Source organism: Amblyomma maculatum, chromosome 7 (assembly GCF_055883805.1).
Source record: "Amblyomma maculatum isolate TAMU_Amacu chromosome 7, ASM5588380v1, whole genome shotgun sequence".
Taxonomy (NCBI): Eukaryota; Metazoa; Arthropoda; class Arachnida; order Ixodida; family Ixodidae; genus Amblyomma; species Amblyomma maculatum.
The window spans coordinates 109,496,250-109,521,306 of NC_139350.1; the positions used below are offsets into that span (position 1 = coordinate 109,496,250).

General features: G+C 43.9%; 1 protein-coding gene across 1 annotated transcript in view; it reads right to left on the bottom strand.

Moving 5' to 3' along the window:
* Positions 1-25,057, bottom strand: part of Hgsnat (Heparan-alpha-glucosaminide N-acetyltransferase) — a 98,105-nt gene that overhangs the window by 21,381 nt on the left and 51,667 nt on the right. Inside the window, exons 8-13 of the mRNA XM_084609377.1 lie at positions 24,584-24,735; positions 22,437-22,546; positions 11,816-11,931; positions 8,304-8,430; positions 6,762-6,848; positions 3,378-3,452 (exon numbers count right to left, since the gene is read on the bottom strand). Coding sequence (XP_084465503.1) covers positions 3,378-3,452; positions 6,762-6,848; positions 8,304-8,430; positions 11,816-11,931; positions 22,437-22,546; positions 24,584-24,735 — 667 coding nt within the window. The remainder of the gene's footprint in view (positions 1-3,377; positions 3,453-6,761; positions 6,849-8,303; positions 8,431-11,815; positions 11,932-22,436; positions 22,547-24,583; positions 24,736-25,057) is intronic.

Genomic DNA, 25,057 nt, shown 5'->3' on the forward strand with positions numbered 1-25,057 from the left:
TTTCCATTTCGCCGTCACTCTCACCTTGCAATTCTTGAACCACAACGTTCAAGATGAATTCAGTGGTCACCTCTTCTGTCACGAGGACACAGGAATCACCAAGAACAAAATCGTCGATCTCAATGTCCTCCGGCACAGCACCACTGCTGCGAAGGCGCTCCCAAGACTCCTGGAGTGCCTGCGCTTCTGTTGTTTCAAGCGTGGACAAACCACCTTCAGGTCAAGCTGCAGCGAACGCGTCTGCTCCAAGGCCTGCTTTTCGAGTTTTCTATGATTGTCTTCGCCGTTACTTTCCAGGATGCGGACAGCATCTCGAGCGCTTGAAACAAATCAACGTTTATTGACCGTTCCAGCCGAATGTCGAGGAGCAGCTTGTCAATTAATCTTCGGCGATAGGCACATTTCAAACTGTTAATTATGCCCTGATCGAGCGGCTGTATGAGGGATGTGCAGTTGGGTGGGATAAACCTTAGCTCCACATGTGCATGCTCCAAGTTGTCAATGTGATGCGCGGAGCAGTTGTTGAGGGTGAGGCACACGTGGCATCCGGATTCTTTTATGTCCTCTTCAAGATCTTGCAACCAACTGCAGAAAATACTGCGGGTCATCCATGTTTTTTTTGTTCGATGTATAGAAAATCTCGAGCTGTCGCGAATTCTTAAAACAGTGTGGTTTTTGCTGCGCCCGATCACAAGCGGCAAATGCTTGTCACTTCCATCCATGTTGGCGCACAGGAGGACTGTGATCCATAGCTTGCCATGCTTGCCGCCGTGGCAACGATCACCTTTCAAAGCCAGTGTGCGATTAGGCAGCATCTGATAAAACAATGCCGTCTCGTCCGCGTTATAGATGTCTGCCGGATCGTAGCGCTCGAAGATATCTGGCACTGCGTTTGTAATCTAAGCGGCCGATTCTGTTGCATCAGCCGATGACGACTCACCACTCAGGCTTTTGCCAACGATCAAGTGTCGAGCCTTAAACCTATGCAGCCAGCCGCTGCTGGCCTGGAAGTCGTCGCGACCAAGCAGGCATGCGAAATCCTTTGCTTTTTGTTGTAGGACCGTGCCACCAATGGGAATGTTTTGCGCCCGGGTTGACATGAACTACATGAAAACGGCTTTATCCACGTCATCATAGGCCGTTGCCTTCAACCTTTTCCGCTGGCTGCTTGTCCCCTTTTTTAAGGAGTCGATAATGGATTCCTTGGAGCTCAAAATAATGGAGAGTGAACTTTGTGGTATCCCGAACTTTGCAGCGACATCTTTCTTCTTTTCGCCCTACATGACGGCTTCCAGTATGCTGGCCTTCACTTCTAGAGAGCACTTTTCGTATGCCACTCATGCTGCTGGAACGGAGCCACCAGACAAGCGTCATGACTACGACGACGCAAAGAGACAGGTCACCAGTCACGTGACAATGCGATAACAAACGCTGCACACCCAGTGCGCTGCGCAAGAAATAGGCATAAACTGGGTAGAGAGCTTGTATGCTGCACTGCGGCGCCTAAACTGGGCCGATGCTCGTGCCGCCTAGTAGAGTTGCTCAACACTATGTTTGCGCCTCCCGCGCACTAGTACATCAGATGGTGCAGCAAATGTCACGTCGTATCATCATCATCATCATCACATTTTTAAGTGTGTTCGGCTCTGCGGCGCCAAGGTCGACCTACCTTAGCAGCGCTGCGCTTGTTTTCAGGCTGCGTGCACTTTGGTGGGCGCTGCTCTCAACCGCTCATGTTCGGCTCTGCGGCGCCAAGGTCGACCTACCTTAGCAGCGCTGCGCTTGTTTTCAGGCTGCGTGCACTTTGGTGGGCGCTGCTCTCAACCGCTTATGTTCACAGTACACCTTTATTCAAGCATTGAGCCTTCAACTAAATTTCATTACATTGAAAGTTCGGTGAAATTTACTTCGTTATAGGGGGTTAAAAATACATTGTGTTCTATGCGCCCAAAGTTACAGAAACTGAACTACTTCGTTCATTGGAGATTTCGTTACATCGAGGTTGTACTGTATCTCATTCAGTAGTTCATTTTTTTTTTATATATTATTTTACTGTATAACACGGCTTCTCGAGTGTCTGTACGATGCTCTGCCAATATGGTCACAAATTTGTGAAGGGAGCGAAAGGTTGGTAATGAAATATACTCTATTTTAAATCTTGACCTTTCCCACAATCGATAATACACGTAAGCACAAAATGAGTTTATTACTGGAGTAACATACCAGATGCGCCTGAGCACTTAACTGTGTGTTTTTTTGTTTGTTTCTTTTCTTTTTTTTTTTTCATTTTGCACTGTTGACCTGTAACATGTCATGCTGATGGATGATGCCACGAGGCTTGTGGTGTTTAATTTCGAAGCTTCATTTAGGTTCAATTTCGTGTTCTCCTTCATTAAGGTACCAAGGTCACCGGCGGTGTTCCAACAGCGGGAGCTAAAAACATTTCATTCTTCATTCATTTCATGGTGTTGAAAGTACACATATATGGTACCGTGCATATATGATACTGTATGTACATGATATAATACAGCACGATATGCGGGGTTTAACATTCCAGATCAACTCAGGCTATGAGAGATGCCATATTGGGAGGCTCTGGATAATTTCCACCACCTCGGGTTTTTTAGCATGCACTGGCATCGCACAGCATAAAGTTACCTTGAGTTTCACCCTGTTCAAACCTGGGTATGCTGGCTCAATAGCCAAGTGCCTAACCAATAAGCCACTGTGATGAGTCTGCTACTGGACACATCAGCATGCTCACACATACTTTTTGGGGCACTTCTATAAAACAAATACATTTTTATGGTTCCCTGAAGTACAGCTCAAAAGTAATCCACTGTAACAGCCAATTACACATTCAATTTCAGCAGTCGAGTGTACTTTGTTCCGTTGCGAGTGTAAGTTTGGTTGGTTTGGTTTGTGGGGTTTAACATCCCAAAGCAACTCGGGCTATGAGAGATGCTGTAGTGGAGGACTCTGGAAATTTCAACCACCTGGGGTTTTTTAACATGCACTGATATCGCACAGCACACTGGCGCCTTGCTTTTCGCCTCAACGAAAAGTGGCCGCCGAGGCCGGTGTATCATATCAGTGCCGGTGCCCGTTTGTTATCACCAGCTCATGTGAAACGTGCTACACTGCCTCCTCTCTTCCTAACCCTGCCTTCTCTCCCCACAGTCCTATATATGCACGAGCCGTAATAAAGCTGGTGGTTGTTCCCTGACGGTCCCGTTCGTCATTCCGGTCGACTGCTCGATACAGCCGGGATTCGATCCCACATCCTTGGAACAGTAGTCGAGTGCCGTAACCACTGCGCCACCCCGGCGGGGTGCGAGTGAAAGTGCTATAATAAAGAAACAAAATCTGTTGCTCACACAAGCCAGGCCCCAGCAGCACCAACGAATAACCCGAGGCTTCCACTCGGTGAACGTTAGCAAAATTTTGCCAGCCTGCAACAGAAAGTAGGAGTCATTAAGGTGCTACACATGAGACAATCTTCAGCAAGCAAAAACTTGAAATCAGCGAGGAGTTTCAGAATGCCTCAAAGCAAGGCAAAACAGCCGCTGTATGATCCACACGAGTGCTTAGTGCAAGGTGTCCTCCGATTCAAAAAGCTTTGCTGGCCAGCATATACCAAGATGCAATAAAGCGCCGCAATGACAGTACATTTTCACATGCCATTTTCTACACTATGCATATTACAGCTTTACATCTTTTTGTTACGTTTTGTTAATATGCTATTCATCTTGAAAGTTATTTTTTTATACTTCTGGAAGTGCAAAAGAGATAGAGCTAAAAGACACTTGCACACATGACCACGTGCACTCACACCTGTCTACTGCAAAATGAATATCAGCGAGGAAGAAAACTGAAACCTAAAACATGCAACTGCAAAATCACGAAGGCTGAACTAAGCAAAAAAAAAATAATAATAAATAAACACTGAAGAGTATTCACTCAATGCATTTCTTGGACTGGGGTTCCAATGCAACATTTATGGATGGTAAAAATTTGTATTGCAATGCAACATATACAAAACTGCCAATCTGGCAAAGGTAATAGGCGAGTTTAATGTTCCCTAGTGACACATGAACTATGTGAGACGGTGGTGCTCAGGATTGATTTAGACAGTCTCGGATTCGCTGATATTCACTAACATTGCACAATCCAGGGGCCGTCGGAATGCAGCTGCGGCAGCTGCATTTAGGTTCCACAACCTTTGGCAAGAAAGAAAAAAGGCAGCCAAAGTGGCTATTTTGGCACCTCCAAAAAGTGCTTAATGAATTCAATACCACCACCTAGCTTCACCAAAAATGAACACCAAAGCTATTATGCAGATCAAATGGCATTGACATTCCTGCATGCTGACACATGGCGACCATGTAATGCACATTTTGGTCATTGCCTCAGGTCCCTCATCCACAAGGTAAGCAGTTAAACAGGTGTACACTAGGATAACCAACTGAAAAAAAAAAAAAAAAAAACCACGCAGCCCTTAGAAGTGAACATGAGACTAAATGCCCTTTGATTTTGATCAAAACTAATGATGGCAGCAATAGCTAACTGACGCTTCCGTTCCCTTTGCCTCGTCCATGTCCCAAAACGTAAACAACAAAAGGCTTCAACTTCCAGGCTCAGCTCGGTGCCTAAATTTGGAAAATATATGCTACTTGGAACTATGCAGGGCGAGGGAAATAAAGGATTACAAACCCGATGCATGGTGAAAAAATGTCATGTCTCAATTTTTTCAGCCTCCCAAACTCAGTAAATACAAATGACATCCATATTCAAGATTATCAACTAACTAGCCCTAGTTTCAGCAACGCCAAGCACCAGCAGCCTTACTACAAAAGTGATTGCCATTGCAGTGGTCATGCTGCAAGCTTAGGTATTTTTTTTTTTTGTCTTCACCTTACCACCATGGACCCTTCGTATAGCGGAAACTCTGTACTTCTCCCAGTGGTGCGTTCACCTTCCCATCAACTTTACCCAAGCACGCCCGCTCGTTGATAACAGTGCAGTGGAGAATGGATGACAGCAGCTGTCACGCTGTTATCTGATAGGGCTGATATGTGAGAATGTGATAAAAATTATCAACCACATCTGCTGCAGCAATAGCAGGAGGCTGAAACGAAAGTTTACTCCGCTGCACTGTTTTTTTGTTTGTTTGTTTGTTTGTTTTCTTTCTTACTGGGTCTGCGAGATCAGACAATCTATGATGTCTCACTAAGCGCCAGTATATTATTGGAGCACAACATGATAAGGTTGCAATGCAAAGGAATAGAACTGGTGTTAAAACAGCAAACCCCCCCAAAGCTCACCAATTTGCGGAAATAAACGTTCCGGAACTACCTAGCCCAATTTGTTGCTTTCCTGGAAAGATATCACAAAATTTCCCATTTCAGCGAAATTACTTTAATATAGTAAACTTTGCCTTTGAATTGAACTAATATCTTTTTTTCAAGTGCAAGGAACCTTAGTTTGAATGGAACATGAACTGGTTTTTCATAAATTGAAGCCAAGAAAGGAATTAGGTAATGACAATTTAACACACAGAGCTTCACATAGCTGTACCCAGTGAAAAACATACCACATTATGAAACACATCAGCTTACTGAATGCAGTCATGAAAGGAAGTAAGCTGCTGAACATGTTCTGCCCTTTACGTTTCCTTCAAGCAAAACGCCTCCAGCCATGCCACCTTTCCTCTTTCCTAGGCTATTCAGAACAAGACCAAAAATATTGGCTAGTAAATAAAGGTATCAATCAATCGTCTCCTTGAGAACTTAAAGATGGCAGTGGTTGGAGATGCCAGTAATAGTGGACAGTGCTACTCCTTGCTGAAGTGGGGATGTAAGCGGTTGCCACCGGAGGGATGGACCACAGGTAAAATGCTGCAGTGTGAGTGGAACTGCTCTTTCCATGCTGCCTAGCAATGCCCCAATGATGAGCAAATGCATACCCGCAAACAAGAGCAAATCTGCGAGCACAGAGTGTCAAGCAGCTCGCATCCCTTCATGACAACATTCAGAAAGCTAATAAGTCATAAAAAGCAGTATCATTTCATATTTTTTATGTAGTTTTCTGTGCCAAAGTATTCCTCTGAGCTACCATGAGCATTCCTCTGAGCTACCTGAGCTACACAATCATATAGCATGCTGTACGAAAGTAACACTAGCACATATAAGCTGCATAAATCTCCTTCATTCTCTGTTAATTTTTTTCTTCCTAATCTTTTCCACTCACCCGACTGGGTACCAGAAAATCTTATGGGTTCCCTGCAAATGCCTCGCATTTTAAAACATTTGCTATGCAATAAATCTTTTTTTTTTCGTTAGATTTTTTTTTTTTTAAACAAAAGAGCACTTGTTATATCCGCTAACATCGTTGATATCTTTGAGTGGCAAGTAGTATTTACTGTTCATGCTCATTTCTCAATCAAACATATGATAGAGTCAACTAACTAAACTACTTACTTAATTTCAACATACCATTTATCTAAGTGGACACTGAATCTTTTAATACAGCATGCAATCTGTTCCCCATGAATTTAAAACACTGAGTGTTAACTGTACTTCACACCTCTAATAAAAATTCACCTGACAAGGGCAATTCACATGGTAAGACAGAACCTGACCTAAACATGCAGTACAGATCAGTGAGCTGCAAAGGACCAGCTTTAAGAAAATGTTTACCATGGAAGAAAAACAAATACTACCCGCCCATACATTTATTCACTCATTTACACAGCTATATACCTGCAGACCCAAGAAGACAAGGAAGATGGATGTGAGGCATCCCAGTGCACCCTCAGGGTCATAAGGCTGATGTGTGTGGTAGATGTGCTGCAAGAAGCATGAGGTCACGTTGTAATTAAAAGCACAGAGAACTTCCTGTTGGCCTAAAAAACTAATTACTGCACCTCAGGCATTACAAATAACAACAAAAATGAGAATCTTGTTGGCATGCACAGAAGCAATTAATTCCAATTACAAATTAACAACCAGCACACAACCTGCAGCTGTACTTGAAGAAAGCACTGCCCTTTTGACATTCAGGTGCAGAGGTGCTACTGGCAGGTCATGTGCAAACACCACAAAGTGCCTTGGTGCCTGATCGTTACAGTCTACAATTAGGAATGGAAAGTTGCTTTCTACCTCCTGTTTCATCGATCTTTTTTCTGTATATGCTATTCAATTAACTTTCCTTACTGTGCTTCTCTTTATCTGCTATTCACAAAGCCCTGCTTACCCGTAAGGCTATCTATCCTTTGCATTATCTGTAGTCCTTCACAACTGATACCACTGTTTCTGTGTGGAAAAGATCATAAAACTAATCAACAGTGTTTCTGAACTCATTCGAATAATGGCCAGAAAGAAAAATTGCATATCTAATAACCTACCAAAGAAGTGCCCCAAAAAGCCAGACATCTCACATGCACGTCAAATGATCTTCACAAAGGTGCCTAGACGATCAGCCTGATGCAAATGAAAAAAGTAATAAACGCCCCTACTTTGGAACTCCCATGTGTTCTGAGGCTTGCGATACAATTATGCAAACAAAGGATAAATTCACGTTCAATATGAATCACCCAGTCTCGTGGCTCTTCATTCGCTTTGGTTTGGCAGTCAATCTGCATTGCCACTGCCGGTGTAACTGAGCGAAACAGATTCGCCAGCCAAAGAGAATTTCTCAGAAGAGAAACTTGTTCGTGCCTGTTCTTTCTTTTCTTCTGAGGAATTTCCTTCGGCTCAGCAGTTGAGCCGTGTTGCCATTGGTGCCATTGCCGGTGGAACCGAGCAAAAGAGAGTCACGGGCCACGAGAGAATTTTGAGTGCTTTGTAACTGTACGCACATACATACAAGCACCTCTCAAATTCTTAGCTTCAATGTATTACAAAAGCACTTAGTACACTGTGCGTAAATGTGGTTACTCGTTTGCCATGGTGCATGAATGTCTCGCTCCTCTTAGTTCCTAGAGGCTATCACTATCGATATCTCCGACAGTGTAAGGGCACTGCCCCATTTGGTGGAGCTGCGAGGAGCAGTCAATGCTAAGCAAACGTCACACAAATTTCACATTCAGGTGGAGCACACTTCCACTGATCCAAGCCTGAGAACATAAGCAAGAACAGTTTGAATTGAAGACACACTGCACTACACAGACACGGTTGAGCAATCAATAGCATTACCAGATGGTGCCACGATAAATGCTACAGTTTTCACCCTATCCAGCTAATGCACTGCACAATAAACGCAAGCCTCAGGTATTGGCACAGATTTGTGCAGTGCTCAGTTACCCGCATGTCAGGCATCTGATAGATGTGCTCATTGCCAAAGATGGTCCGGTCAATGTAGCCAGCTGCACCCCCTGTGCAGTTGGTGAAGCTGCTGTTCAGGTGCAACCCACCAGGACCCAGGTAGCCCCTACATAGATGAAGTGAACATTACTGATGTCCTCACCATTTTTCAAGCACAAAAGCAACAAGTCACAATAAACACAATGGCAAAAGCAAAAGGTTCTAAGTAGCAGTGAAAAGTAAAAAAGTGGAGGCCACATTGGTAATGGGCCCCACTCTAGAAAGAGGCAACAGTTGGGGTTATGCAGACGAATGTATGTACAAAATGAATTGCACATCAACATTCAATAGCATCTTAGCTTCAAGAATAAGCACTCTAAAAGCAACAACAGCTAAGCAGCAAATTCTCCATGGTTACATCGATACCACAGCCTACCATGTTCCCCGATAGGTCTATTGATGCTATTCCCTGCACTAAGCAATTTGCAAATAGCACAGCAAATTAAGCAGGCAACACATGCTGATGCAAAACGACACTGGATCCTCAATTCTGTGTTGGTGCATATCGTGCGAAACTCACCTTTACAGTGCTGTAGCCTGAGCAGCACAGCTTTTTCCTTCATCACCACCACCATTATTATCAAAACCTTCACCCGCAATGGCGGCTTGGGGAATCGACTCAAGACCACAAATTTTGGCGGAAAAGAAATGCAAGAACACCTTCGTGCTGTGAAATGTCAGCATGCACTACAGAACCTCAGATAGTTGAAATTACTGCAGAAACCCTCACTACGGTGTACCTCATATCCCATGTATAAGCTTCACGATGTTAAACGTCGCATATCATACCTACCATAATGGCTGCCATCCCAGCCGTCCCTCCCCACGCTATGTAAATTGCATTAAAAAAGCCTTACACTGACCCCCACTTAAGCAAGGCACAGCCTTATTTATACTAGCTGTTGGTGGGGAAAAAAGGAATCAGTTGTGGTCCGTTTCCCATCCTTGAGTTGCTTTGCCACAAAGTAAGTGTGCATGTTTGATAGGCTCAAAATGAAATTCTGCACCTCCTTCGTGCTCAAAACAGTGCTGTAAAAGTACAACTACATTTCTATCTTCATTGTCTGGCACTGCACTAGGCATACTAGTCCTAACACTCATCACTGCAGGAGAGCCGATCCTCGGCTTGCACTCCAGTGCTCCTTTCCTCGCTATGGGTGGTCACGTTTGCATCCACTGCCTCATAGTCCTATCGCGAGAGAGAAGCAGAGGGCACTTTTTGACTGAATATAGTGTCGACTTCAGTATTGTCAATAGTAACTGCCTCTTCATAGGATATGGGTTTGTGTGCTTCAAAGCCTGCATGGTAAAAGTACCTTCTCACAGTTGCCACCTGCGACTGTTCCCAGGCAGGGGCCAAAACATGTACAGCCGACAGTGAGTCACTGCTGTAATCCTTCCCGCTGTCAGTACACAGCAGCATTCAGTGAAGCAACTGGTGGCAGCAATGGACCTTGACATTCTGGACTATCCTTTGATCCACTGATTAGATGACTGCTGTGGCATCGGTGGGCAGGTAGTATTCACAACTGATTGACATCAATTCTTTCACCTGGCCATGGGAAGGAGAATCATCCACAGTGAAGAATGTGCTCCTTACTGTATTTACCACCTGTACAGGCTTTGGCTTTGCAGATGCAAGCATTTGATGAAAGTGCCTCATAAAATGGCCCATCTCATCGACATTCACGATGCCTTGTGACTCGTAGCGGCTTAAAACCTCCAGCGGTGCCCCTGTAGCCAGTTGGTGCAGATGTCTCTGTTCACTGCAGCCCATTCACCAGAGATCATCTATAAGACTAAGCCATGGCAACCATCCAGGCTCAACCATCCATCATCGACGCTGAAATTTCTTGCTCCCACTTGGAGGGCTACTTTCCATGCCTTCTGCTCCTAAACGGGACCACTTATTTTAAAGGGACACTAAGACACCCAAATATGCTATAAAAATCTAATAAACGGCCTTTGGTGACACTGTCGGCGCATATCCGGCAGCAAAAAATCGAATTATTGCTGAGATATTGCGATAAGAAGTTGAGGTTTTTTTTGTTCTCGCCGGTCGAATTCAAACTGTTTTCTCTTACTACGCAGTCGGGTAGGATGACGTACACTATGATGCAAGAGGAGACTCCGTGATTGCCGCCGCGCGGGGAGCGGAGAATACTGCGTAGGTGTGTGCCGAGAGGCGCATCTGCTGCTCTGAGCTCGTATTTAAGGCGTCGCAGGCCCAAACCAAACTATCTGAGCACGCACGAAGTGCTTGAGCCGGAACATAACCGCAACTGAAGTGGACGCCTGTAGTGCCCGTAGCACCGAGTTAGCTTAGTGTTCCTGACTAACGGCATCTACCGACAAGCGGAGGAAATGAGTGTATTTTTATATTTGCCTTGCAACATTTATGTTGTCTTTTCGCCATCATTTACGTGTGATAGAAGCATGTTATTATATTCGAGACAAAACCGACTACCGCATTAAAACGGTCAACGTAATTCGCATTTGTCAGCCTCCGGGATCCCTTGCGTGTCACGTGATTTGTAGTTGCGAGCCTTGGCGGCGATACCTGTATTCCTATTCTTCCTCTTTACTACCTTATAACAGCTCTGTTATCAGTAAGAGTGGCTTTTTTGTAACCAGTAACTGGCATTCTATCAATGCAAGCCCACTTCATTTTTCTATTTAGTGTCCCTTTAAAGTTGGCAAAGTTGGAAAACAAAATTGGAAAACAAGTCTTGGAGAGACTTGCTTCTGGCTTAGACTTCTGTAAATTATTCAATTCTACAGCAACGAAGATGCTAGTGAGGGCATTTCGGCGGCCACCGCGGCAGAGCAACGAGTGTCTTCCCCCCCCCCCCCCCCCCCCCTCCCTCTCAACCTTGGACAGCTCTTCTAAGAACCGGTACTTTTTGGTTTTAACCAATTTTGCAATTTTTTTACCGGCGAATGTTTATCAAGTGTTTTTTGGTTAAAAGCAGAAAGTAGGCAGCCTAAATATAAGCGAGTGCACCTGCACACACTCTGCTAATAATTTAAGACCTCCTTATTTTTCAACAGCTCAGACAGTTCGAACAGCTTGAACTTAATGAATAAAGAATTTAACAGTACTTTATCGATAAAAAAATACTAAAAGCAAACTAGAGTACACCAACCGACTGGACAATGATAATGGCAGCACATTTTTATGTTTCTTATACTTCGTCTACCTACTGTTTACTTTAGAAATGCTTTTAGCACCCTAATTCAACCGTATATTGTGAAAGAGACCATTTTCAAATATATATTCAATTTAACTTTGGAAGCACCCTTCGCAATGCTACAAAAGTGGGCATGCATTCTAGTCAGGCCTGGTGCTGCAAGATTATCGAACTCCCTTTCAAAAAAGTGCCCTCTGTAGATCGTGTCCTCTGTGGAGAGTCTCGAGAAGATGTTTGCCTGATGTGACATGACTCACTTACCGGGGACAGTGAGGCACAGGCAGAAAAAAGGTGAGCGCCAGGTGGAGCCCCAGAATGGGAATGGACAGCAGCCACTCCGGCCAGTAGGCTAGCACGTCTCGCACAGGGGCCCACACCTGCACATCAGGTTATTTGTCAGAGAACACTTTTGCAGAGACATCCACAGGAGTGGGATGGCCAAAACATGTGCTTTGGAGCAGCTAAGGAGCAGAAAATGAAAGGAGATGACATGTAGTCAATTTATAGCAGCAATACCAGTATTTTGGAGAAACTTGAAAGCATGAGGTCAAATCTTCATTAAAACTGCAAAGGCCTGCGTTAGCCTCTTCGCAATGCAACGCAGTAGAAATGGTGCTGCTTACAAATGGCCCTGTCGCGTTTTGAGAACACTTCCCTGTACTGACTGTAAACAGCACACAGTTTAAGCATACTAGAAGCAGCACATGGAAGCAAGCCAAGAGAATATGCGTAGGTGCTACAACATGTGACGCCGTCCACAGCTAAAATTAAAAGACTACTGTAAGTCGACACTATCGGAAAAGTGGAGGGGCCACTATTTCGGAACTGCACTGAAATTCAAAATCAGTGCAACAAATTTTTCCGCCAGAAAAAAAAAAAAAAAATAAATAGAATATAGAGCGCAGTGAACATAAAAAATTCATTTCTCTGATCAGGCTTGGAGGTGGCCACTGGGACATCCCTGCGCTGCCGCCAGTGTTCTCATTAAGCGGCCACCGTCATTTCTTTTCGGCGTGATTCAAATACGTTAGCGATCGTCTTATAACTTATTTTGCCGCTAGCTCTCACCTAGACAATGGCCATTAACTCTGGCGAGAGAAGGTCTTCTCTCGCTCGCGGGGGTCAACACACTCTCCATCAGCCTTAGGGATTTGTGCATGTGCGCATCTGGACACAAGTTGGCATTGTCAGGGTGCCGCTTTTGAGAGTTGCAAGTGGATTCTTGGATTCCCTTATTAATAATCCACTGCACCCTAGGGGATTCCCCTAAATGTTAAAGATGTTGAATGTTTATGCTTAAAATTGAACCTATTTGGGCATGTTTTCTTATTGTATGCAGTATATAGACCACCAGAGTCGATTCCCGACCTTCTAATAAAGCTCAGAGATCATATGAGGGATTACAGTAAACACAAGATGATATTGGTTGGTGATTTCAACCTTCCGTGCATTCATTGGAACCGCTTGTTTTCCAGGCCCGACTCTGAAAATGAAGCCAGTGCTATGTTCGATATCATGTTTGAAAATAATCTCGTTCAAATTGTCAATGAGCCTACGCGTGTAGACGGTTCGTCTAGTTCTGTCCTTGATTTGGTTTTTCTTGATCGTTGTTTTGATGATTATGTTGTGTCGGTCGATTCAGGCTTATCCGATCATAAAATAGTATCTGTTTGCTTGGAATTTGTTTCCAAACGTGTAAAAAATAATCCAGTGGTTAGAACGGTGAAGGATTTTGAACGTGCCGATGATGATGCCATTTTAGATTACTTAGAATCGCAGATTACTGACTTCTCTCAAGATGATGCTGCTGTTCTTTGGATCAAATTTAAGAAGATATGCCACTTTTGCTTGAGCAATTTTGTGCCTGATAGAACAAAGAAAACAGGCAAATACACACCATGGATGAATAGACATATAATACATTTAAAACGAAAGGCCAAACGCCTACGAAAGAAAAGAACAGCATCTCATGCTTTCAGCGAAGCTCGCGCAGCTCTGTCTGCTGCCATTGTACGTGCAAAGTCTTTTTATTTTAATACTACTCTCCCGAACTTTATTTCTGAGGATCCTCAAAGGTTCTGGAACTTTATGAAGGAAAACAAAAGGAGTGTACAACAAATATCTCATAACGGTGCAGTTTTAACTAATCCTAAGATTATTGCACAAAACTTTAACCAATACTTCCACAGTGTCTTCTCTACTTCAGCTGGACCTTCACTTTCTACTTTCCCCTCGCATTTCCTCAATGTTACCGACTTGATTTCAAACGAAGGGGTATTGAACATGCTGCTTAGACTAAAAGTTAAATCTTCTCCAGGACCTGATGGTATACCAGGCGCATTCCTTCGCCGTTTTGCTGAAACACTGTGCAAGTTTCTCGATTTGATATTTCGAGCTTCTATTAGAACTGCATCCATACCTGAAGACTGGAAGACTGCGCGTGTGGTGCCCGTCCTGAAGAAGGGGGACCCACTTTTATTATCTAACTACCGACCCATATCTATATTATGCTCTTCTTGTAAATTCATGGAGCATATCGTAGCCGACCTCATTTCTAAATTTCTCCAAGATAATAACATTTTGTCGGAACACCAGCATGGCTTCAGGAAAGGGTTTTCTACGGTCACACAGTTAGTCACTTTATTTCACTTTCTTGCTTCCGTCGTGGATAGGACCGGCCAGGTAGACTTAATTTTTTTGGATTACAGCAAGGCGTTCGACCTAGTACCGCATAACAAACTAATAGAGAAACTTCAAATGATAGGATTGCCCGATTTCCTAGTTGCCTGGGTTTCTATGTATTTATTGCAACGCAAACAGTATGTTACAATTAACGGAGAAAGTTCTTGTGCTCTTCCGGTTACATCTGGTGTCCCTCAGGGCAGTGTTCTTGGGCCGCTGCTGTTTTTGATATATTGCAATGATATTGTCAATATAGTTAATGAGCCTGTGCAGATCCGCATGTATGCTGATGACTGCATTATTTTTAATGAGATCCGGTCAGTTGACGACCAGGTAGCACTAAACATGACCCTTAACAACATATTCACATGGTGTTGTAAATGGGGAATGAAACTAAACTCGGAAAAGACGGTGTTACTACGTGTTACAAGAAAACATAATCCATTAAAATACTCTTTTTCTTTAGATTCAGGTCTAATAGCTGAAGTTAACGAATTTAAATATCTTGGTGTGACATTAACAAGCAACTTAAACTGGAATACTCATATCTCTAACACTTGCTCGTCTGCATTTCGAAAACTTTGCTTGTTGCGCCATAAGCTAAAGGATGCCCCTCTCAAAGTTAAAAGATTAGCATACGAAACTTTTATAAGGACTAAATTAGAGTATGCCTGTATTGTATGGGACCCGTATACTGTCACCAACATAAACGCTCTAGAGCGGATCCAAAGGAAAGCCGTCCGTTTCATGTTTTCGCAGTACTGTCGAACAATCTCTGTCTCTACACTGATGCAATCGAATTCAATACCTACCCTTCAATCCCGGCGAAAATTCCTTCGACTGAAATTTTTATACTTATTGTTTAACCATAAACTTGGAATAGATTCTTCACCGTACCTGCTAGTATCGAACACCAGACAAACCCGACACTCTCACCCCCTTTCTCTTACCCCGTACTTTGCTAAGACTAGGTTATTTCAACACTCTTTCTTTCCGCAGACCATCAGTGATTGGAATAACTTGCCAGCTACCTGCCTACAGTCTCTTGACCTGATTTATGACCATGTTTAGCTCTGGTTATGCTGTGCCATTATCTTTTTCATTTACTGCTGTTTGTGCTTTGTTTTGTTCGCATCTTGGTATTATTGCTCACTCGTAATAACTGTTTGTAATCCACTCCTGCTTGGGCCTCACGGCCTGCAGTATGTACTAAATAAATAAATAAATAAATAAATAAATATTGGACCAAATGTGAAATTAGCAGTGCAGTTAAAAAAGTGGGAGGGGTGGGGCTTGCACGGGTGGAGGTGCTTGCCCGGAATTTGACAGTAGTGATGCGCCAAGCAGCATCTGAAATGGCAAGACTGGCCGATGCGTGCGCCTGACCACAGTCGTGGAATGGCGTGAAGTTAAACCGAACCTATGGCACTGCACTGTCCTTTGGAAGTGGGGGACTCTAATCATTGTTGTACCTGCCTGCAATTACACACACAGGTTCCTGTACACCAATTCCATTATAATCATATTCGGGAGGACTATATCAATGATCATGGGCCATACCTCGATGCAACCCCCTCCTCCTCCCCATCGTCCAAATCTTCGCCGTTCCATTGCCACTCGCTGATTATGCTGTGGCTCGGCACCATGACGTGCCATGCTGCACCACATCACCCACGATGTGACAGAGTTGTGAAATGCTGCACCCAGTGAACGCCGTTTGGAATCTGCGATGACTGGCCACAAGTTCAGACGCATAAAAAATCTCGTAAATTCTGAACATTCACACTGGTTGAATATATACACAAGTGAGGTGCAAATGGCATAGCAATTGCTATAGCAAGCCATTCCAAATGTTTCTGACACCTCTGGGAGCTGCAACATGTGAGTAAAAATATATATATATATGTTGCCGCATTTGCCTGGCATCTTTGGCGCAAGTTGGTGCAATTTCGGTCAGTTTATTGGTTTTGGTGCAGCATGGCACAGAAAATTCCATTTGTATCAAAATGGTGCAACTGGCGCAGCTGTCCCACCCCTGCATCCAATTAACACTCTCTCAACTGTGATGCTGTACTAGGTCACAAGAGGAAGGGATGAGCACAGCACATAGCATTATTCATCAGCTTCCAGTGGTTCTAGTACCTCATTCTCAAGTTTCCTGTCCAAAAAAAGAAAATGTAATACATAACTGCTACCCAATGAGCACACTAAAAAAAGAAATGAAAACTACTTTTATTTGGCTAATGGCGGCTAAATTTTAATCTATAAAACCACTTACTCTTACTACTCAACTTCACATTACAAGTGCAGTTTAAAGTTTGGTGGGCACGAACCTTGAAAAAAAAGAAATCTCAAAAGAGAGGAAACTGTACATTTCAAGGATGAGAAGCAATTAGAGATACACTAAGAAAAAATTGATATTGCCCAGTATCAATCCCCAACCACATTCTAAAAATGATGAGCCTACTTATATTGTATGCACATCTTTGGCTAAGCAAAATAAAAGAAGTCACTGCCGTCGCACACCGTTCCAGTAAACTCAGGAGAGTGACTTCCATGCATTTTCTTGTTTTTGTTTGGAGATCTCTGAAACTAATCAACACCTCCATCCACATCCAGAGGATGGTCACAAAGTACTTTTCATCATCAAGGCCACATGTTAAAATCAAACTTGAATGAGCTAGCCTTTCCATGCCGAAAAAACAACACAGCCACAAAAAGCCAGACGATTTTGCCAAGACAAATAATTAGACGCAGTCTCCCCGTAACTTCAAACTAGGAACAGAGGTGCCGTCTACAGCAAGCATAGCAACAAACGTAACTCAGTCGCATAGTTTTGGTTTCACTTTCCTTAACTTCACGCCATCTCATGGCTGCAATCAGGCGCGCATACCAGCCAGTTGCATCGTATTGGTCACTGCTGGCACGTCACCATGCTTTTATTTTTATTTTGGGATGGTGTCAGATGTTTTAACATCTACGCATATATCCCTCAAGTGCACTCACATGCTACTTCCAGTACGCTGAAACTGTTCACTGATAGCATATAGCTGCACCGCTCTGCGCGCTTCACTGCAATGTGTCACCACGTGAACTGTTGAGTGGAGCACCAAAATGCAATGGCGCCATTTGCGAAGAGACATTACTGCTACTGCGTCGATGATCTCAGAGCAATTCTTCCAACATTCTTGACAACATGTGCAAAGCAAAGCAACTGAAAATCCGAAAAAAAAAACCCAATCTTAAGTTTCATCTCAAATCAACACAAATTTCTCACAGGTGTTCACCAGAAAAAATTTCTGTGATGCAAATGGTTTTTGTCAGTCTTTTTGAACTTCTGGCTAGTTCGACCAAATTGGAGGCCAAATTAAGGAGACTTCATTTACTGTAGTGGCGCTGTATATATGGCGCTGTATATTTTACAAGTACAATATGCCAAACAAGTATTGCTTTGGTTTAATTTATAGAGTTAATGTTCCAAAGTAACTCAGGATATGAGGAACGGCATAGTGGAAGGCTCTGGATACTTCAACCACTTGGGGTTCTTTAATGTGCACTGGCATCACGCAGTAGATGGGTCCCCTTTTCACTTATATTGAAAAGCAGCCGAAGCGGCCAGGCCTACTGAACACGGACAAAACATTAACTAGCCCAAGTACTTGTTCTTCTTGCCATGATTTCAAGTTCGCAGAGCTAAAGCTAAGTGTTCCAAACCCTACCACCTGTCCCTGAATTGTATCACCACACCAAATCGCTACCTAAGAAAGATCGCACATCAATGCAATGCTGTTAAATAAGGCATTTGCTTTCCCGCAATTCCGTGAAAAAAGTTTGGATCTAAGCATTTTTCGTGAAGTTGTCCGTCAGCAACAATATTCATTTTTTGTGCTGCTATTATGGACATCAGCAGGAACAACAGAACAATGGGAGAATGACTAATTTGCCTTATTTGTGTGAATATGACGTGATGGAGGAGTTTAAGAACTCGGAGCATTTTAAAAGAAATATTGTTATGATTATAAAACAATCTCAAACTGTTCAAGCCAACTACGACCGAGAGCCCTTCTCGAAGGAACGGCACGCTAAAATACAGAATCATCAGATACATCCACACTGTCTGAAATGCAATGCATCAGATGCCTGCTTGATAACACAGTCAAGTGAAGCAAAGTCTTGCAGGTGGCAAGCAACAGTGGCCTCTGTCACAGTTATGACCCAGTGTTTAGAGTTGGCCAGTCCTGCTCCCCTTTGCCCCTCTTCCATTGCTCTACCCCCTTCAACTCTTTCAGTGCCTTCATTATCTCGACATCCCATACCGCCTTCTTTTCATATTCACAGCCATTTTCTTTGCAGCTGGATTGCCACATGCTTAACCCAAGACCATTGATAACCTGCCTTCTTATAGTGGCTTGCAAGCCCAGTGGCAAAAGTCACTTTAGTCGCCTTGAACAGCTGGTATCTATATGCATGCCAAGGTTCTGAACATAATGCAAGAAGCATTCTGAAGCACTTGATGTCTTCCAGGGAACACTGCAGATTCTTTATTTCCAGTTTGTGGGATTTGAAATTTTCCACTCAAAAAGAAATCTTACCCTTTCCAATGCCAAGAATGCCGGCGGTTGTCAGAACATCTTAGAGAATCTGCAGCATACTTAAAGCAGAAATCTGGCAGCAAGTTAGACTGAATCTCAACTCAACAATGCAAAATCACATCTCAGCTTGAAGAGAACAATTGGACAATTTTTGCTTCCATGTTCGGAAAGAAAAGGTTTAATAAGCAGAGCGGCCAGGGCACCAACAACCTTTGGAAGATAACTTAGTACTACTTAGTGGCTTACTGTTGATACTTGAACAACCAGTACTCGATTGATAATGAAATGAAAAGCCACGGAATGAATTAATCTAACCAGCATAGCAAGATCTCTGTCTTAGTGCATTGTTTGCTTGCTTGCTTATTTAATACGTTTTCACGAACTTTCTGGCTTGCTTACAAATTTAGTGCCACAAAGGCATTATTGCAAAAACCAGAAAAAGCAAGGAATGCAAATGTATAACAATATACGGTAGAGACAACACCAAAGTTTCCAGAGATACTTGTGACGATCAATGCCATAGTGGATAGGAAAGAGAGATAGACGCCTGCATCCTTGAAGACCTAACAGGCCACACCTCTCGAATGCGGTGTGCACAAAGTGAGAACTTGTGATGCTAGGTAAGGGACAAATCAAACTGATTTATAAAACAAAGTTTCTTCGCTAAAGATGAACTTCATAAAATGATAATGCCTGTAAGCTGGTTTCCGCTACTTGCTACCTGTTGCAAAATTGAAGCTACTTCTCTATGAGCTGCAAATTTGAAGGTCACAAAAGATGTCGTTTTACCTTTAAACTGGAGAAGCGACTTGGTGTCATACCACGTGACTTGCTGCAGCTGCAATAGTCGCCACCGCTTCGCTCCGCCACTTGCCTTATTACGTCGCTAACCATGTTTTAACCAAGTGATGCGCCGCCACTTCATGGGTCGCCGCAGCTGCCACTTCACCATCGTCACGGCACCGCCAGCGCAGTATATAAGCGCAACAGCTAAGCCAGTACCCTGTCCGCACAGCCATGGAGGCCGGGCTTAGCGAGAGAACGGTTCAGTACAGAAACCAGGCCAAACAATGTGCAACCTAGCTTAACTAGAGCTCCCGCTCGTCTCACTAGGCACTATAACAGAGCTAAACAGCTGCCAAATTTTTTTCTGCACTCTGCACAAATGGTGAAGTGACCGCCTATTAATTGGTGGTCACGTTTAGACACCACACCAACAACAAAAGTTATTTTTGTAGTTTGAAAGGTTTGTATGTGTAATACACCCATGGGCTCTGTTCAAAACTCTTCAGCTTCGCTCTGAAGCAGGAGAAAACAGTGCCTGTTTCTATAAAGGCAGTGTCCAGAGTACTGTAAAAAGGTGCTCTTACTCAGCACTAAAGCACCGACCACCGTTCATTGAAAGCCATTCTTTTTGATGACCCGGACATGATTGCACTTAAGTGCTTCTTGTTAGCTTATTATCTTTTTATTTATCCACAACAGAAAGTCCTGATATGGCAACTGACTACACGACCTACTTCGGTAATATATATTTTTTTGAAGCTCCACTAATTATGTCACCAATAATGTACCGTAAAAAACCACATATAATACGAGGTTTTTTTTTCCCCGATTTTATTGTCTAATTTCCGCCTCGTGTGAAATGCAAATCTGAACAAATTTCAGCCTAAATTCACAGTTCCGGCCTAGTTATTAATCAGCGCCAGCAGCATAAGGCTTCCAGCGAGAGCAGGCACCATCTAGCGGTGGCGTCAGCTGACCATTTCGATGGTCTCAGTTTCAACCCGCTGACCCCGCGATTCTCGCGGCCATGGTGTCCACGACACACATGTGACCGGAAGAAGGCTGATCGCACCTCGCACGATGTAGGGATAGCAAAAGGGTCACTCGGTACATTGCACGGGTCCCTCACGGGCCTCTCCTGCCATGCTGGCCACGCCTTACTGCCAAATTGGGGACACTTGACCATCAATTCCAAGGAGCTTCAGCCATGCCTTCGAGAAATGCGGGATACCAAGCCCTTTTAACGGTAATGAAGAGAAAGATGTCTTTGGCAAGCAACTCCCGCCAAACGATACACCGGATTACAACAATTGCAAAAACCCTGAATCTGAGAACGCTTCCTGGGCGTATACTCCACATGCCTGCGCGCGGTGCTAGATGCAAAGAGACGCGAACACAGTGCATGATGGCCGGAAGCTCGAGCTCTGCTGCCCCGTGTCCAAGCTGGAAGCAACCTGCTGGTTTTAGAACAATAGAAGCTGCAACTGGCAGGGTGAATGTGAGCAGCTCTTCTCATGAGTGAAATTCTCCAATCTAGCATGTCAGCGCTTAAAGAGAACCAAACCAGCACTGGCATACAAAGGTTATATGAAGGTTTGTGGCACTGTTCTGAGCCTGGAGCGGGGTAACGCTGAACGCGAAAGCGCGGAGAACATACGCCTCGTGGGGCAACCGTGAAATGTAGTGAAAATAAATACTTTCCTTGCGCAGATGAAAACAATTTTTTTTCCCTTTCTTTCTATCCTCAAATTACACCTCGTGTTATATGCGGGGATTTATGGCAATTAATTTATTATTATACATTTGCATTCCGTACTTCTAGTGTAATTCTCGTTTCTGCAATAATGCCACTGTGACAATAAGTTTGTTAAGCCAGTGACTAGGTTTGCGACTGAACACACTGAGAAAAAGCTAGATTAATTAATTCCACGACTTTTCATTCACCTGCCCTTAAGACAAGTAAAGAACATGAACAAAGGTAAATGCAACTCCCTCAGACCCAAGGAAGCAGCAACATGTCTAGTGGTTTGCACAAGCTAAGTGACGAGCAAGTCATTTTTTAATCTTGATTATCAGAAGGAACACTTGCTGCCCACAACCCAAATGCACAGAAGCTGGAACTAGTTGCAAAAGTATCACCAGCGAGCACAAAGCCAGCAGTGCTGCCATCCGAAAGAATTCCACAAAGCCTGCACATGCAAAGTGAAGACTAGAGTGCTAAGATGATCATCGGCAGTTGCAGGCACTGTCTCAACTTAAGTACTGTTTATCTTGTGCCTATTGTTGGTGGGCACGCACGTGTCCATCCAGGCACAGTTGATATGTGAAGTTATCCCACACTATGCCTCTAAGGTAACCCGAGACACTTGAAAAGGCAAACAAATGCTTCGAGCTTCAATAAAATGTCCGATATATGCCACTGACACAATCCCACCTGGTTGATATGGCACATGACAATGAACTAAAATGATGCTCATCAGAAGATGCTTTTGGTTGACGCTGTTTCATTCCTCCCTTTGAGAGTACTATGTGCAAACTAGCAAACTGGCTTTTTTTTTTTACGCCCTCAATATCCACTACTGCCACAGCTATTGTTTGTTTTTCTAAATGTTCTTTAGAATAGTGAACTTTCCATGCTATCCTACTGCTGCACTGAGAACGAGGGATAAGGGAGAGCCTATTATACTAAGCAAGGCTTGACAGCAGGCAGGCCAAGTTCCAATTTTACCTTGGTGGAGCTTGGAGGTCATCTCGATGCAGCGATGCATTTTACGGGCTTGTGCCCGAAGTAGTAGAGCTATCAATATCAAATTATTGCTCACCAGCTGCCCTTCATGTGGTTTCGCAAACAGAAGATGGATTGTGGAGGCAACCAGGTAGGTGAAGGCAAGACGCTGCAGCACGCCAGGAATGCGCAGAGTACTCAGGTCATCTGCATGCAGAGGAATGCATGACTGCACAGCATGGGCAATCATAGATGGCATGTATTCCAACCAGGGTTCTTCCCTGAAAATTTTGAGAGCTGGAAATTTGAAGAATGAGGAGGGGAAGGGGGGGGGGGGGGGCAGCAGTACAAACCGAACAATTCGAATACTCGTTACTTTGGCCCTCATGAAAAATGTTCGAATTACTGAACAGCCCTAAAAAACTGCCTAAAACCCTTATCCCAACGGCCATTTTATATAATAAACGCCTGAAATATGAGTGTGTATACGGTTTGAGATGAAAGCTATGCGACGATTTTTCGTGAATTCGTCAAGTGCACACTATCGAGAATGTCGAAGAACTGCTGCAAAATCACAAGTACCACTTTGCAGTGCGATGCCGAAACAGTGGTGCCTCGTTACAAATGGCCTCTTTGCGTCATGGAGATGCTTCACTGCATAGACAGACACTCGTGCGGTGAACCACCCTCAAAATGCAACGGTTCAGCGTATTCGAGGAGAAGAGGCAGCGCAGGAATTTAAAAAAGAAAATACAAGTAGGCGTTAGAATGGCGTGATGCCGTCTCGAAATAAAACTAAAAGACCAGTGACATGCACTGCAGCATATGAGTGGTATGACTGGTCACATTATAGTCATAGAAAGTTGTGAAAGTATCGCAAACCTGAAGCTAAAGAGGTGGGTGGTGGTGGGTGGGTAGTCGGAAAGGTGGGCGGCAAAACCACTGCCACCAACCGTGGGAAGAACCTTGATTCCAATCCATGTTTTTGTTCATTAGCAAATAGGAACACACTTCAGCAATGATTTGATATATCTATCTACAGCTCTCACACAGCTGCCATACCTTACCCACCACTATGACACGTCCAATGACTGAGAGACTACATCAGATATCACAGATCAAGAGAGGAAGTTATGGCGGCTCTGCCCTCACAGCTTTGTAGGCCTGACTACTTAAAACCAGAGCTTTTAGATCATACTGGTTTGATTCTATAGGGTTTAACCTCCCATGCAGTAAGGTAGCGCTCCGAAAATTTTGACCGCCTGCACTGACATTGAACAGGGCTTGGTTGGGTGCCATGCTTTTCGCTTCCATCGAAAAGTGGTTGCCGTGGCTGGGATTCAGTCCCGCATACTAGAGTACAACAGTCCAGTGCCCTAACCACTGCACCACCACGGCGGAACCTTAGATCATATCAGTTGGAAACTGTTTCAAGTAATGAATAGCCCCAGGGCCAACTTTGTGGGGCTTACAAATGGTGGCACCATCTGGAAATACAGTATATGTATAGTATACAGAGTTCAATATCTTAAAACAACACCAGCTTGAGGAACACTGTTGTGGAGGGCCCCTGTAATTTTTGACTATCCAGGGTTTTTTAATGCGCACTAACATCGCACAGTACACAGGCGCCTTGCCTTTTACCTCTACCAAAAGGGGGTCACCGTAACCAAAGACAAACTTGCCTCCTCGAGCTCGGCAATCGAAAGCCCCTACCGCCAAGCCACCGCAAAAGGAGCCATATGGAAGTGACCAATACAAGCTATCGCCATTATCTTCTAAACAGCATTTTTGTTTTTTTGCGTGTTTTACTCATTGCTCAGGCTCACTGTTTGTTTTTGCCAGAAGGTTGTTTGTTCAACAAAACTTCCGAAGGTTTGCAACTTCTGTCAACTTCTGTCAACCACTTCTGTCAAAGATGTTCACTTTTGCTACATCAGCCAATCAGTGGGTGTCCAAGGATCAGCCCTCATGTGCCTTTAAGTCACCATGTGGGCCTGATCAAGAACTTAATACAGCACACAAAACTTGGCATTAGAAGTTTCAAATTACACACCAGTACCAAAACTTGCTCAGCCTGAAAAGCCAAAGCTATGAATTTCTTGATGGTCACCACGTTAAGTGATACACAATTCCATCTACTCCTATGCTAGAAAAAGACCACGCCTGGAAACGTTGGGTGTCATGCGAAGAACAAGTCAGTGCACAATAACCGCAAGTGAGGGGCAAGCAGTCATAACTCACTGGCACCAAACAGTGTGTTTGTCATGATGCCAAGCCCAAAGAGGATCAGGGTTCGCTTGACAATACGCAGGAGTATGTGGCCCCTAGTGACAGACTTTCGAAGCAGCGACCGTATGGTCATGGCCATCGAAACACCCATGATCCACACAAACCTGCACAGTTCAAAGCAGAGAATGCGGCACTTTAATCACAAACGTGCCTTAATGCCGTCCAGTGATAGTTGCGTGCTGCCCATCTGTAAGTGTCAGAGAAGCACAAAGAAAACTGGAGAGGAAAGCCTAGAATATTGATGCAGCCAAGAACATGCATTACAACACATACTAATTGCTTGCATATACATGCACATGAATATCCACTCAAAACAGAAATGTGAAAATGGTCCACAAACTCAAAACAAAAAAGCTGAAAGCTGAGTTGGCAACCATAGAGCTCACGAGCAAGAGCTTAGTTGACAGTCTCTCTTTGACTAGCGGT